Source organism: Pimephales promelas, chromosome 15 (genome assembly GCF_988280905.1).
Source record: "Pimephales promelas chromosome 15, fPimPro1.hap1.1, whole genome shotgun sequence".
In the NCBI taxonomy this organism is placed as follows: domain Eukaryota; kingdom Metazoa; phylum Chordata; class Actinopteri; order Cypriniformes; family Leuciscidae; genus Pimephales; species Pimephales promelas.
This window is the reverse complement of record NC_142783.1, coordinates 10951392-10967946: the sequence shown is the minus strand read 5'-3', so window position 1 is coordinate 10967946 and position 16555 is coordinate 10951392. Positions and strand designations below refer to the sequence as shown.

General features: G+C 36.0%; 1 protein-coding gene across 3 annotated transcripts; it reads right to left on the bottom strand.

Moving 5' to 3' along the window:
• Positions 1-21: 21 nt before the first annotated feature.
• afg1la (AFG1 like ATPase a) lies at positions 22-14715 on the bottom strand. 3 transcript variants are annotated; one of them, XM_089120119.1, is made up of 13 exons: positions 14681-14715; positions 7641-7858; positions 7484-7535; positions 7273-7374; positions 6565-6695; positions 6291-6390; positions 5086-5144; positions 4438-4520; positions 3283-3353; positions 2957-3057; positions 2730-2870; positions 2530-2646; positions 22-476 (listed from the first exon to the last, which is right to left on the bottom strand). In XM_089120119.1, exons 2-13 carry the CDS (start codon positions 7710-7712, stop codon positions 348-350), a joined length of 1158 nt encoding a protein of 385 aa, XP_088976245.1. In that variant the 5' UTR covers positions 7713-7858; positions 14681-14715; the 3' UTR covers positions 22-347. The 3 variants fall into 3 exon arrangements, with proteins under 3 accessions (XP_088976245.1, XP_039529146.2, XP_039529148.2); XM_039673212.2 differs by lacking the exon at positions 14681-14715 and adding an exon at positions 8867-9010; XM_039673214.2 differs by lacking the exons at positions 7273-7374; positions 14681-14715 and adding an exon at positions 8867-9010.
• Between the last annotated feature and the right edge of the window lie 1840 nt (positions 14716-16555).

Sequence of the window (16555 nt, the reverse complement as noted above, 5' to 3'; positions counted from 1 at the left end):
AAGCTTTAAAACAGACATCAATTAAACTTCAAATAATTTTATCTTAAATACGTAGCATATCAATAACCTCTCAATAAAACATTTTATAAACCAGAAAGGCAGGCTGATTTTAAACACATCTTTGGCAGATTTGCATCCGGATTCCTCCAAAAAAAAACCTGCCTATCTTTCAAGTGTCACGTTCATTTTTGCATGTGCGTTTATAAAGTGCAGCATTATACCATACAGTTCTGATTAAAATACAGTCCTCACCAAATCAAAATGGAGCTGAACCCAAGACCTCACGAGAGGCTGAGTCTTATGATAGTTGAGATGGCAGCTGTATATGGAGTTAGTAATGATAAAAGCTACTTAGAGCTGCGCTCTCCTGCAACCCAGTACTCCTCTGTTTGCATCTCAGTGAGTCGAGAGACCGTCCTCTGGAAGGCGAACACCTCCTCCTCTCCTGTGAAGATCGCCAGAGAGCTGCCTGAATCCTGACACATTAGAAGAGATAATCAAATCAATGTGAAGAGATCAACTACACGTATTATTTACAATTACATATTTTTTCCGAAAGTCTAGTCTATCATTTGTAGGTTCATGCAGTGACATTTTAATGACAATTAATCACACGCCACCAACCGTAACCAATCTCAACAGTGTTGTCAACAGTGTTATTAGCATAAAATTACATGCAGTAACATTATGTTTAGATATTTTACCATTAAAATACTGTTGTATTACAGGTATGAGATTTTTTTTTGAGTACATTAATGAAACAAATGGAGGTTTTGGGGCAGCATTGGAGGTAATAGGACCGAAAATAGGCCTCATTTTATTTTAGCTCATTATATCCTTCATTTTTTTCATATTTTGAAAAACTATAGTTCATGTGATTGGAATTTGATCAAAACTTGGAATTTGGTCTGTAAGGTTTTCCTTTAAAAAAAAACTAATACTTTTGTTCAGCAAGGATGCATTAAATTGATCAAAAGTGACAGTAAAGACATTTTTAACATTGCAAAAAATTTGCTGTTGCTTTGGAACTTTCTGTTCATCAAAGGATCCCGAAAACAATGTATCACGGCTTCTACACAAATATTTAGCCGCACAACTGTTGTCAACATGTTTCTTGAGAAGCAATTTATGAAATAGAGAAATAGTTGCTTTAAAAATGATTAAATCCCCTTGACCTGCAATACATTTTGCTTCCAAGAGCAAAACGATGAAAACAATTCAACAAAGGCATCAGTAAACTTTTATAGAAATTCTATTAATACACAATGAGTGACTCTTGAGAACGTAGTTGTTGAGAAAAGGGAAAAATAAAATAAAATTGGCTCTAAACATTTGTATGCAAAATTATTCAACCCCCAAGATTCAAACTTTGTGGAGAATCTTTTATTCTTTAGAACCACCAATAAACGCTGCCAGTAAGAGCTTAGAAGCTTCAGTCACGTCTCTACTGCAATCTACGCCCATTCCTCGCTTAAAAAGCTTCCATCCAGATCACAGAAAATCTTTGGTTTTCACATCACCACTGCTTTCTTCAAATTCCACAACATATTTTCAATGAGATTTCATTGTGAAGATTGTATAGGCCACTTGTGACTGATCCCTGAACCAAGCTTAAGTAGATTTGGATGTACACGGATGGCTGTCCAGCAGGAAAGTCCATTGATCATCAAGCTTCAGTCTCGGCATCATCTCGTCTTTGCCAAAATGGCTTGATAGTTCAAAGAATTCATGATGTCGTTCATACAGTCAAGATTTCCACTTCCTGCAACAGCAAAGCTCCCCATAACAAGACTGGACCGCCTCAATGTTTGACCATGAAGATGGTGTTCTTCTGCTAATAAGCTTTGCCTTTTTTGCACCAGACACACCGCTGATCCATGGGTCCAAAAAGTTCCAGTTTCATCACATCACTCCATAAAACATTCTTCCAGAACTCCACATGTCAACATTTCAGCATATTCAAGTTGTCCTTTTACGTTCTTCTTGGTCAAGAGTGGCATTTGGCAAGATGTCCCAACATGAAGTTTGTGCTTGTCTAGTATTCTTCTTATGCTCTTAAAATGTTTCTTCCTCCTTTCATGAGATCATCTTGCAAGTCTTTAAGAGGGTTTTTTTCTCAGTTGCTCTGATCAAACATTTTATTCCCCTTAATAATATTGTGCCTTTTCTTCAACACCCTCAAATGTTTTCTGGTACAACAAATATTAAACATATGAATAAGGCTGCCAGCTGAGTCTCTAGGAATTTTTAAGTGGTTTGGAAACCTTATCGTAGCCACAGACTTTCTAATGTAATAAAACAATTTGCTCTCTATAGCTTTTGTGAGAGCTCTTTTGACTTGGCCATATTTGATTCTGAACTTTTGCTCATGCATAGGCTAAATAATATATTTATCATATACCTTAACAAGCCTACATTTATAAATTCTTACAGTCTCCAGGGGGTTGAATATTTTTGACTGCAAATGTGTACGTACGCAAGTAAGGACGGACGGACAGATTCTCAAAGATTTTAATATTTGTCAATTACCCTTGTAATGCCCAGATCATCCAATAAAACATGAGTGTCATGATGATCATGATCGTCGTGATGTTCCCAAACAAACAGCTCATCTAATGGAGCTTCTGCCAGAAGCACCACACGAACCTGTGGAGAGATCCCACCAAACTCAGAGGTCAGAGGTTCCTTTAAGACCTTTCAACAAAAACCACAAGTGTTTCATGACTTACCTTGTGCTCATATAGTGTATCAATGAGAGTAATGAAGCGTCTGGCCTGCGTCTTCTTGTTCAAAGTAAGCAGAGGAATGTTTCGGATGAAAATTGTGTCAAACACAGCACACATCTCCAGGTAGTCACTGGCTCCTATGGGCTAAGAGTTAAAAACAACACAAGACTCACTGATTCTAGTTCATTTTAATGACTGAAAGTGAGTTGGCATGGAAAACACAAGCTTACCCGGTTACACAGCTCCTCAAAGGTGCAGTCTGCTATGGTCCCACATGCTTTGTCAAGTGTCAGTATCCTTCCATTTACCTTTAGAGATCTGGGTCGGGTAACTGAGATAAACAAAATTAACCTGAATCAAATATGCATAACATGGCTGGTAAAAAAAATCTTTGGATGCAATTATATATATATATATATAAAATGGCAACTCACATTCACATCTGTAGAACTATGACATCTAATGGTCTGTCTTAAGAAATTCTTTTGTTAGGGTGTTTTTACTGACCCACCATCAGCTACTTAAACAAGACCAGAACCATCAGCAACCAACTTACTGTCATTCTGTTTAAAGGCCATGTCATCAAACAGCTTGTCGAGTGTTGCATCAACATTGGGTTCACTGGAACTAAATAAAAAAAAAAAAAGTTTTGATAAATAATTCACTTCATAATACAACTTTTTTTTCACAGATACTTGGTCAAAGGGCTAAAACGCACTGTTCAGGCTGAAGCATGTCATGTTTTGGATGTTAAATACTTATTCCTATTCAATCTTAATATAAAGTGACGGTAACACTTTATTTGAAGGGGTGTGCATAAGACTGACATGACACTGTCATAATCATAAACATGACATGACATCTGTCATGAACATAAAGTAGTCTTTATGAATGTTTATGACTGTTGTCATTAAGTGTCATACGGTAAATTATGACACTTTTAATGCAAAGTTGACATTGTTTAAAATGTCTTTGTTATGACAACTTGACATTAAGAAATCATAACCTGTCAACCTGTCACAGTTATGTCATAACAGGTCTAATTATCAAACTTATTTAGCTATTTATAAAGTTATTTAGCTTTGTGTTAACATTACATTACCCTGTCATATGTTATGGTTGGTTTTAACTTTGGTTGTCATGACACCATTATAACTGTGACAGGAATATTTTACTTGTACTCAAGTAAAGTGGAACACATTGTACTAGTTATAAAGATGTCATTAAGGGTAATTACACTGTCAAATGCTTTAACAATAGTGTCATTAATATTTCTCCTTACCTCAAGTGAAGTCGAACACATTGGACTAGTTATAATTTCTTGGATAATGTCAAGTTGTCATAACAAAGACATTTCTGTCTTTGTTTATGTGAAGTTGTCATAATCAAGACATTTTTGTCTTTGTTAATGTCAAGTTATCATAACAAAGAAATTTTAAACAATGTCAACTTTGCATTAAAAGTGTCATAATTTACCGAATGACAATGACAATGTGAAAGGACCTATAATGTTTTGGATATGATTATTTTTGAAACCTTGTTTGGTAATGCTAGTGGCGCAGAAATTACACTTTATTACACAGCTTTAAATATCAGGAATCAATTTAAAGATGCATGTCTGTGTTTAAAGAATGAGTCAACTTGCATAACTAAACTGCTCTAAACTAATGCGGTAACATCTCATTTTGCACAACATAATGCATTTACTCACAGGTAGACGAGTTTCCCGGCTGCAGGGCAATTTCTTCTCCGATAATCTATTCCAGAATCCAAGCGTAGTGTTTGGCAATACTCCTGTTTAAAAGACATTTGACCAGTGAATTACATACAGTACTTGTTCCAACAAAAGAACAAAATCAACAGGCATTATCATTTTTTTAGGGCTGTGAAACGATTAATCGCATCCAAAATAAAAGTTTGTGTTTACATAATACATGTGTGTGAACTGTGTATAATTATTTTGTGTATATAAATACACACACACACACACGCATGTATACATTTAAGAAATATTTGCTTATATATACTGTATATATATATATATATATATATATATATATATATATAATTTGTACTATACATAAATATTTTGTATATATTTAAGAAAAATTTGTTATTTATATATATGTATGTGTTTGGATTTATATATACAAAATAATTATACACAGTTCACACACATATATATTATGTGGACACAAACTTTTATTTTGGATGTGATTAATCGCGATTAACCATTTCACAGCCTTAAACTTTTCTGATCATATTACCATAAGTTCAACAAGCGCATCAAGTACAGCAAGTAAGAGCAATACACACTGTGCTAAATGTATTAGATAAGAAACAATGCTGAAGTGCTTACCTTTAGCACAGCGATGAATGGCACAAAGTTCACCCTCTGCAATCCGTTTTTGTACAGATCTGTAAAACAAGATATTGTTCTCAGTACAAACGGAAATTTGGCAGGTAAGAGTTATTGAAAGAAACTGCACTTCTGTGATGCTAGGACAGTCACTAGCTGTGTTTACATCTAAAGTTGTGAATTTAACTTATGTGCAAAATTGTAATATAGTATCAGAAATTTGCAAATAAAGCAGTTAGAAAATAATCACTTCCAGGAAAATGGCTTTATTAAAAAGGAAAGTTGAGGCCTAATGGTTGGATAGTCGGACTTGCAACCCTTAGGTTGTGGGTTTGATTCTAAACACTGGCAGGAAATGACTGAGGTGCTCTTGAGCAAGACACCTAACCCCCAATCACTCCCCAGGCGCTTCAGCAAAAATGTCTATCCATTGCTCTGGGTGTGTGTCCACGGCTTGCAGTGTGTGAGTGTGTTCACTACTCCTAATGTGTGATGGGTTAAATGCAGAGGAAAAATTCCAAGTATAGGTTTCCAAACTTTCACTTCAATCGTGGAAGCCACTGTGGTTTTCTTTTTTTCCTACAGTACATTATAAATTAATTGGGCCTTAGAGCACACAGACGAAAGGCAATGTCATTTTATCTAGCGTTCAGATGCCTGATATTTGGGAACACAATCGTGTGAGACAGTTCTGAGAGGTAATTATACCAAATCGTTTTGATGCCATGGGCATTTCAGAGTGGCCCAAACCAACATTTGAAATGCTGTGAAATTGATCCGATGGTTAGTCCTGTAGTCCAAACACATCCTCCTCTGTTGAGTCTCAGTCAGTGAGTTTTTTTTTTCTTGCACATCAAAGGATTTAATTGGTAAATGTGTTTTAATCATAGTTTATTCGCATGTATTCTCATTGAAAAAAAAAAAAAAGATCTGCCTCAATTGAGTGCATACGTTTTACTTTTTATACACATTTTTCGAATTTTTGCGCATCTTGGCATTTCCAACCATTTTTTAAAGTAATATCCCAAATTTGCATAAAAATAGGTCAATGGAAACATAACTATTGGTAGTTCATAAATCAAACTTGCAAATGCAACACACTGACGAAATGATAGTACAAGCAACTATGTCACCCATACACACCCGAATGAAACACTCCAGTGACAACATATCAATATTTTGACTATTGGTTATTTGCTTCATACCATCAGGAGGCCGGTTGGACGTGGCGACAACAACCACCCCTTTAAGGAAGAGGTTCTCAAAGAGCTGCTTAAGGATCATGGCGTCTGCGATGTCAGTGACCTAATGAACAGAGAAAGCAAAAGAAACCTTAAAAATCAATACTGTTTATTCTCTGTACCAGTTTGATTGCCACTGGGAGGATTTAAAAGATAACTTAGGAAGATCTCAGCACACTGAAGTGACCACAAAGCTTGATTAGATTGCAATGATACAATTACAAAGTGAAACATTCACCTGAAACTCGTCAAAACACAGAAGGCAGGCTTCCTCACTGATTTCTTCTGCAACCGGAGCAATAGGATCGTACGCCTTTGCCATTTTCCCAGCTTTTCTTTTGGGTAAACTTTGCTTGAGCCGATGGATTCCTACACAAACATGACTCTATCTGAGTGAGAGCAAATAATGGGAACTTTACTGTTTTGGCATCAGTTTAATCATACATGGGTCTTTTTTGGGCTCCAGGAATATTTCAGTCCCTCAAATTTTTAATATATACTAAATAATGGATTTTGTCTCAATTTCTAGCCTCTGCTTAAAAATATAAATAAATAAACCACGTGAAAATAACGTGCGGACTGCTAGTAGCTTGTCCATTTTTAAATCATTGTTAAAGATTTTAAATCATTGTTGTGTTTTAGTGTATCAGTCTGTGTTTATTGTTTTGTGCTTTTAACTGTGAAGCACTTTGGTAGGCCTAGGCCTTGGAAATGTGCTATACAAATAAATGTGACATTGACATTGAAAATATGTTGTGCTGCCAGTTTAATAGATGCCAAATGTTATGGGGTAGTCACAAAATCTATTAAATAAATATAGTAAAAACAATAAATGAATGAATATAAAATGACCAGAATTATCAGTGCACAAACATTAATTAAGTACAGGTATATTTACAGAGTCTCATTAAAAACTGAACTAAAAGATCAGTCATAACAAACTTACGTTTATGTACATCCAACATAAATCCATGAAAATGGACCCTTTTTTTCTTCTCTGTCTCTACATAATTATAAAACATGTCCATAACCATAGTTTTTCCTGTGCCTGTAAATAAGGAATTTCATATTGATATCAAGAACTGAGCAATTTATTTCTAGTACAATTAAGCTTATCTGTTTATGTGAAAGCCACGACATAAAGTTGCAAAACTTACCAACGTCTCCATATATGTAATACCCTTTTGGTGGCTTTCTCTGGGAGATGAACTGTTGCAAAATAATCAATAACATATACAGTTTAAGTTATAAAAAAAAAAAAAACACTTTCCCAGTATCTGCAGGGTATATTTGGGCAGATTTAGGCCAGTTTACCTTTGAAAAAAACGATGAGCGGTCATTGCTGTACCCTCGAAGATTCTTTTGCATCTGTTCCAGTTTTTCCATAACAGCCCTTTGCTGCAGATCTTCTCGTAACTGTCCATCTCGAATCAGACTGTTGTAATGCTCCAAGGGTCCGCCAAAACTGCTGCTTGGAGAGGTCGTGGCGCTGGGCTCTTCAACAGTCTGAGACAGCACACTTGTGGCAAAACCTTCAGGATAGAAAAGTGTTTCACCAGATTGAGTTAAACAAGAGCGCATGTGTTGATCTGCATGACTGCAGCATGTCTATTTCTCTAATATTGAAGGAACACTGTTAACTTTCTTGTTTTAGGAGAGACTAGGGGCTAGTAGTCAAAAAAGTTATATCTCATCAACTACAAGGTTTTGAATAGAGAGTTGCATTTTTCAAGAGTTACATTTTGGGTTTTTTTCAAAACTTTAATTTATGTGAATTCAGCCCAAACAAAGTAAAATAATATTAATGTCATATTTTCAGTAAAAACTACTTAAACAAAACAAAAAACACACCGACACATATTAAAGACAAGAGTCAAGTTCAGCTACATACAAATGAAGTTCAAGAACACTAGAACCTCACGATAAGAGTATTATAAAAATGTCTGATTGGAGCAAGTTGTCAGCCGTGATTTAAATATAATAAACAAACATACAGGTAAACAGAGATGAGAAACAAAAAAGCCTGACAATGAGGGCAAACAGTACCTGACGACTATAGCACACATACTCACACACACTGTACATACATACACACTATACTGTACATACATACATACTATACTGTACATGCTATACATACAAACACTATACTGTACATACTATACTGTTCGTACGTACATACATCCATACATACACACACACACACACACATAGGCCTACTATACTGTACGTACATACATACATACATACTATACTGTACATACATATACACTATACTGTACATACATACATACATACATACATATACTCTATACTGTACATACATATAAACATACATACTGTACATAACTAACATACCGTACTGTAGTACATACACATATATTATACATGCATACATAGATTTACATGTCTCTAATTTATCTAAAGTTAAAATCTGTCTTGTGTTCTTGTCTTGTCAGGTTGTCAGTGTCAAATGTCAACGTAACGACATTTATCATAAAAACATTAGTGTAATTCACTTGTCACAAAAAAACCCTTACCTCTTCTAATACAGCTGATAATACTAGGCAAGGTTGACTTCGACAGAAGCTTGTTTTTCCTACAGAAGTGGAGTCCAAGCGCCACCAAGGACGCTTCACCGGCTGCCATGATGATTCAAACTGAGGAAGCTTTATTGAAAGGGCGCTCTGAACAGTGTAAATGGGCGTGGTCTCTGTGAAAGGGCCGTACGACTCATGAATAATTAACTTTTGACGTGACTCTCCGCTCTATCAGCGAATAACATCAGATTGACCTAATTTATATTCATAAGCTGAGACGGCCTTCTCGTTTTTGATTACAGTTTTTCTCGATTGTTTACACACATTTTCTGGTACTTGAGACACAATGACCACAACATGTAACTCATTCACCAACCCCCTGAGCCAATTCTACTGAACTACAAGCACAATTCCTGCTTTACACTCAAATTGCAGTTCTAAAACACACGTTTTTCAAAACACTACACACAAGTTCTCTGCATTTGGCACAGTTTTCATGCAGAAAATCTCTTGTTTTGTATGTAGACCACTGTATGTGCAACTGTGTGTTGGTTGGGGTGTACAAAATGTGGGATCTATCTCCCATTGATTTTGTGGGAAAAATAAAATATATTTGTTACCGTGTATTTGTGTGTTCTGGGTCTAAAAAGCAATATTCTCAAATATTTTACAACACACTTATGTATGTAATGTCTGTAGTAAGTGTAACACTGAACAAAAAAGGCCTAAGTCATTATGATGAATGGAGAAGAAGTGTTTTCCATTCATCATAGTGTTTTACATTGAGCACATCAGTGTTCAACTGGTTCTTATAAATGTCTATTCATATGATGGTTTGTGTGTGTCATTTGAAAACAAAATACCATTTTGAGAAGAAATAACATTGTTTTGAATGTAAAGTTTCATTTTGCAGGAGAATTGAGGGGTTTTGCCAATTGTGTGTGTTTTTAGATTTGTGTGTAGAGTTCTGAGAATATGAGGCATTCTTTCAGAAAATGTGTGTAAACAATCGAGAAAAACTGTAAATAAAACAATAGCCATGTTAGTATGATGACGTGTGTGTCTGTGTGTGTGCGTGTGTGTGTGTGTGTGTGTGTGTGTCATTGAATAATACAGTTAATGTTGACGTGTATATAATGACAGCCAGCATTATTCCATCACCCCATCCAACTCTGACATTATATTATCTTTACCGAAGAAGGTTTTATGAACATGTGATGGGATTGGAAAGCAGCAAAGGGTCTGGATGCCTGTTGCCATGACAACAACTGAGCTCCTCGAGCCTGAAGGCCCGCGACTGTGCCGCATCATCCACACTGTAACACACGCTCTGGCGTTATGACATGCGTTGCCATTCACTTTGCTTACTGATGATGATGATCCAGTTAATTCAGGAGCAACTATAGTAAAGGTCTCATCGTTCACGATAATTATAATTAACTGTCATGTTAAAGGGACACTCCACCCAAAAATGAAAATTCTGTCATCATTTACTCATCCTCAAGTTGTTGCAAACCTGTATGAGTTTCTGTCTTCTGCTGAACACAAAGGAAGATATTGTGCAGAACGATTGGAACTTTGGCACCATTGACTTTCACAGTATTTTTTTCTACTAAGTTTGGTGCCAAAAAAAATGTTTGGTTCCCATTGTTCTTCAAAATATCTTCTTTTGTGTTCATCAGAAGACATAAACTCATACTTGAGGATTAGTAAATGATGACAGAATTTTAATTTTTGGGTGGAGTGTCCCTTTAATGAGAGTCTAAAAATGCAACTGTTAGAAAAGCTTGTTTATAAAAATGAACATATTGCATATAAAATCTATCTATCTATCTATCTATCTATCTATCTATCTATCTATCTATCTATCTATCTATCTATCTATCTATCTATCTATCTATCTATCTATCTATCTATCTATCTATCTATCTATCTATCTATCTATCTATCTATCTATCTATATTTTTTTCAATTAAATTCAAATTGCTTTATTGGCATGACTGTACATATTACAATATTGCCAAAGCTTGTAACACATATTATAACAGTGAAGACATCAATGATAACAAAGTATTATAATAACAACTTAAATTTAAATGTACAAAATAAATTAATTGCCCAAATTACAGTAACAGTGTAACAGATTATAATTTCTGAGAACATTTGATACCACAGTGTTTTAACATATATATATATACATATATATATATATATATATATATATATATATATATATATATATATATATATATATATATATATACATACACACATTACTGAGGGTCACTGTGGTGGACATTAGGGAAATACACTGAGGTCACACACATACACACACACACACATTCACCTACTGTCTCTCAGGCTGTGGCACGCACACACGTACAGTATCTGGCAGCCAGTGCTGCGGTCTTTCCCTCTCCTTGTAATATCTTTATCTGCTCTACTTCAGTCATGGTTGCAAAGTTCTGTATTAGGTTATTAAGTTTATTGAAGTAGCTGTTTTTGTGGCAGTGGAGGAGGAAGTGTGTCTCTGTCTCGATCTCCTGTCCTACACTGAACACCCTTTGCTCTCGGGGTAGCCAGCTCTTTCTGTGTCTGCCGGTCTCGATGGCTAGACTGTGTTCACTCAGCCTGTACTTGCTCAGGATCCATCTCTGCTTTGTGTCTCTCACACTCTGGAGATATTTCTCCATTTCATAATTTGATTTAAGATTTCGATAGAATTGTAGTTTACTTTGTGTTTTGGTTTCCTGATCCCAATGTTCCAGATATGTATTTTTAGACTGTTTGGTAATTTGGTTTATTCTGATGTGTGTTATGTGTGAGGAGCAGTGCTGGTGTGAGACTGGTCAGTGTTTGTAGGGTTAGTTGGGTAGTGAGGCTGTTTCTCAAAACCAAGAATGCAAAGAACGGATTTGTGTTCTTGGGAAGAAAGCTCTTGCTAGTTGTTCTTGGAAGAACGAACTCACGAGGTGATGAGCACACAGAACGCTGCTGACAGTTTGAGACGATGTGTTCTTGCTGGTATTGCGCAATATTACCACAACACAGACACCGTCTGCAGTGCCCAAACATAACGAGAATTATTGAAGATAACAGCCAGGCTTTATCGCCCCAGCCTAAGGAATTACTTTACACTACAATGTAATGTATATTCATGACAAAGCAACACCTGTCTCATTTTAATTCTGCTTCTGTTGTTTGTTTGTGTACATCACTAGGGAAAAACGCCGGTAATATTCAGGTAACTTAAAATTGACCTGTCTCTCTCTCTCTCTCTCTGCTTCCCGCTCCTTCCGCGAATGCCGAAATGAATTATGGGATATTTCTGCCGTCAAGTTCACACAAGTTACTGATGCATCCTCGGTAAAATGGGAGTGTCAAGAACACATCCGGGATTTTTAACTGTTCTTGCCAAAATCCAAACTATTGTATTGGGACAGTACTTCGGCCGCGACTGATGACGTTTCACAAGTCCACAAGAACACAGGTACAGACAAGGCATATTGAGAAACGGAGTCTCAGGACCAGCTGACTGAGGAGACTCTTTTCGGGGTTCAGTTCTTGGGTCTGTAATGCTTTAAAATGTAGCGATTCTGTGGGACTTGATTTTAGATGCATCCAGAATTTGAGGGATCTTTTTTGCATATTACAGTAATAATCAATGGGAATCGGCCTAATTCTGCCCTACACGCATTATTGGGTGTTTTCCTTTTATTTGTAGTTTTAGTATCATTTTGCAGAAGTCTGTGTGTAGGGGATGTCTGTCTAGTGTAGCTCTGATCACTGAGTGGACCCCACACCTCACTTCCATACAGCGCCAAGGGCTGAATCACACTATCAAAGATTTTACACCAGATTGGAATCGGTAATGCAGTGTTTTGGAATTTCTTCTTAATGGCGTATAGAGCTCTGCAAGTTTTATCTTTAAGAGCATTCACTGCCACACCGAAACTCCCCGATGCAGTGATGACCAGGCCGGTCTATCTAGATCTATCTAGATTTATCTATCTATCTATCTATCTATCTATCTATCTATCTATCTATCTATCTATCTATCTATCTATCTATCTATCTATCTATCTATCTATCTATCTATCTATCTATCTATCCTATCTATCTATCTATCTATCTACAACTGAGCTCCTCGAGCAAGGCCCACGACTGTGCCGCATCATCCACACTGTAACACACGCTCTGGCTTCATGACATGCGTTGCCATTCACTTTGTTTACTAATGATGATGATCCAGTTAATTCAGGAGCAACTATAGTAAAGGTCTCCTCCTTCACCTTGTAGCTCGACTTGGTAATTATACTGTAATTACTGTAACTGTCGTCATGTTACAGTTTTTCTCAGTCGCTTTGGTGCATTTCTCACATCACTATTTGCATTTGCACAACAGTTAGTTCAACCTCCACAACATTTAGTCATTTGTGCACATCATAGTAGCAGTTTCTCATTCCTTCCAACAAATTGCAAATGCTTTTAGACATGCATCATTTGCTTTCATACAACTCTCTGCTGTTTTATAACACTGTCATTTGCTTAAGTCATATCAGTCCAAATTATATATACTTGTGAATGCTGAATAGTCATTCCATTTAAAACTAATAGTCCTCATTTCATGTTACTGTAAAGTAGTTGTTAAAATCTGTCAATCAAATTTTAAATTTTTTTATCTTTTAAAAAAAAACCTTTTTATCCTAAATTGAACAATTTCTCGCAGGTGAACCTCAGCTTTCACTGATGAGAAGAGATGTGCATGAATGATTTACAGTATATGTATGTTGTATGTTGTAGTTCCAAGATGTACTGTGATATTGTTTACAGTTGTGCACCGATCTACCCAAAGGGAGTTTATGTTTGTTGTAAATAAGGGTGTATTTTTTCTTTTGCACAATGCTCTGAACAAATTACTGTAGAATTGCAAAGACCATGCAGTAAAAATGTGAAACATACATATTCAATGTCTTGTACTCAATTCACTAAATACAGTAATGTGAAACTTTACTGTAGTTTTCAAATGGCTGTGCAAATAGTTTATAGGACTGTCTTGAGCATTTTCAGGTAGTGTCACCAAGATCTGACTTTTTTTGCATTGGCAAACACAGAGTAAACTGTCATAATGAAAACATGACAAAGCCATTTGACTATCTTGTTCATAAACACTGGTGTTAGGACTTTTCATCTTGACGACACTGACACTTTCAATGACATGAATACTTGCTTTTTGAGGAATGAGTTATCCATTTTGAGCAAGTGACACATTTTTGCAGCAACTAAGTTTTGCAGTTTGTACTACAGTAATTGTTTTGAGAACTGCATTAACTGTTGTGCAAATGTAAATGGTGATGTGAGAAATGCACCAAAGCGACTGAGAAAAACTGTAAAGGGACACTCCACCCAAAAATTTAAATTCTGTCATCATTTACTCATCCTCAAGTTGTTGCAAACCTGTATGAGTTTCTGTCTTCTGCTGAACACAAAGGAAGTATTGTGAAGAACGATTGCAACTTTGGCACCATTGACTTCCACAGTATTTTTTTTCTACTATGGAAGTATGGTGCCAAAAAACTGTTTGGTTCCCATTGTTCTTCAAAATATCTTCTTTTGTGTTCATCAGAAGACATAAACTCATACTTGAGGATTAGTAAATGATGACAGAATTTTAATTTTTGGGTGGAGTGTCCCTTTAATGAAAGTCTAAAAATCTGCCTGTCTGTGTCTGTCTGTCAGAGACACTACACACACACCAACACACACACACCCACACAAGATCCGTCTTGAGAGTGAACTTGCCTGACTACTCACCTTGAAGTTCCTGCCTTCTTCGTCCTCTTTAAGCTTTAAGCGTCCTCTTTCATTGTCAATCCTGCCAAGCAAAAGACATGTCAGTGAAGTGAGACTACATTGACCTGCTTATGCTCTTCTCTTACCTGTTTGATAACCCGAGAGATCGCAACCTGTGAGTAAAGACCTACGATGTTTACCTCACCCTGTCTCCTCTCCTGTTTCATGACAAGCACATGTGCCAAAACAAATGCAGTTTGCTTAGCTTTTCTCAGTCGCTTTGGTACTGAGATTCTCGAATCACCCGTAACATTTGCAAAGCAGTAAGTTCATTTCCGACACAATTCACAATTCTACACAATGTATTACGTGCAAAAGCCTGTTACTTGTTCTTCTCAATGTCTTTATATCAATGAAGATATCAGTGCCATCAAAATGACAAGTCCTTGCACCATTTTTCACAAACAAGGTAGTCAAATTGTTCAGCCACATTATCAACAGTGTGTGTATTTTCAGATGTAAACTATGGCTATGATTTTGATAATAATGATTGAAAGTGCACAACACTGCACTTTTCCTGTATGGCATATATCAATTTTAACAGTAATGTACACATTACTCTGTGGGATATTGATTGCAAGAGACAGGACAGGATTCACAGCTTTTACTGTTGATCTGGAAACAAATTACAGGGTGACACTTTAGAATACGGTTCCTTCGTTAATGAATAACTACACAAGAACAAATGAGTAACACAATATTAACAATCTAGTAACTATTATTAACTAACAAGAAACTCTGATTAACGAACTAGTAAGTAATAGCGCACAAACGAAAGTGGTAGTTCACTATTAAGTAATCAATAACTACTATTTTTTAATACTTCCCAGAGAACTACTGAAAAAGTTTATTAACAATCTAGTAACTATATTAACTAAAAGAAACTCTTATTAACGAATTAGTAATTAATAGCTCACAGATGAAAGTGTTACTAGATACTTCTGTGGGAATTACTAATTATTTGGATTTGTATTATAAAGTGGAGATCATTGGAACTAACTAGTAATTACTCAAGTGTTACTAAAGACATTTTCTAAAAGTTACTAAAGTTCACCAAAAAATCTCAGACATTTTGCACAAATCATGACTAGATCATGTAGTAACACTTGAGTCATTACTAGTTAATTCCAATGATCTTCACTTTATAATACGGATCCAAATAATTAGTAATTCCCACAAAAGTATCTAGTAAAACTTTCATCTGTGAGCAATTACTTACTAATTCGTTAATAAGAGTTTCTATTAGTTAATAATAGTTACTAACTTTTTTCAGTAGTTCTCTGGGAAGTATCAAAAAAATAGTAGTTATTGATTACTTAATAGTGAACTACCACTTTCGTCTGTGCGCTATTACTTACTAGTTCGTTAATCAGAGTTTCTTGTTAGTTAATAATAGTTATATTGTTAATATTGTGTTACTCATTAGTTCTTGTGTAGTTATTTATTAACGAAGGAACCGTATTCTAAAGTGTTACCGAGTGAGGTCATGGTTGTTCTCCCAACATTCGGATGCACATTTTGACCCGCCTCGGCCATCGTAAGGTCATGATGGAGAACATGGTCCTCATTAGTGGTTCTCAATTCATCAGAAACTTGCTCTGTATTGCCTCCGTACCCTTCCACCACACATCCTTAATCCTCTTCTTCTAAAGGGACGGAAGTGCTAAACAATCGCCAAAAACGGGCTTCAATCATATCAATGGAGTTCCAATGAGATCGCTGTCCATTTCTTTTACTGTCTATGATCTGTCTATGGTTATCGTTGGCGGACTGGATGCTTTTCACTCGCACAGACACACGACAAGAAGAATGTGAATGTAAGTAAAAGCAAGTAAA

Excerpts from the sequence above, each read along its gene's own strand:
- afg1la (XM_039673212.2), bottom strand. The coding sequence starts at position 8,975 with ATGGCAGCCGGTGAAGCGTCCTTGGTGGCGCTTGGACTCCACTTCTGT. Across the intron at positions 5,145-6,290 it reads GTCCAACCGGCCTCCTGATG|ATCTGTACAAAAACGGATTG; the intron begins GTATGAAGCAAA and ends CTTGTTTTACAG. Across the intron at positions 4,521-5,085 it reads CATTCATCGCTGTGCTAAAG|GAGTATTGCCAAACACTACG; the intron begins GTAAGCACTTCA and ends TCTTTTAAACAG.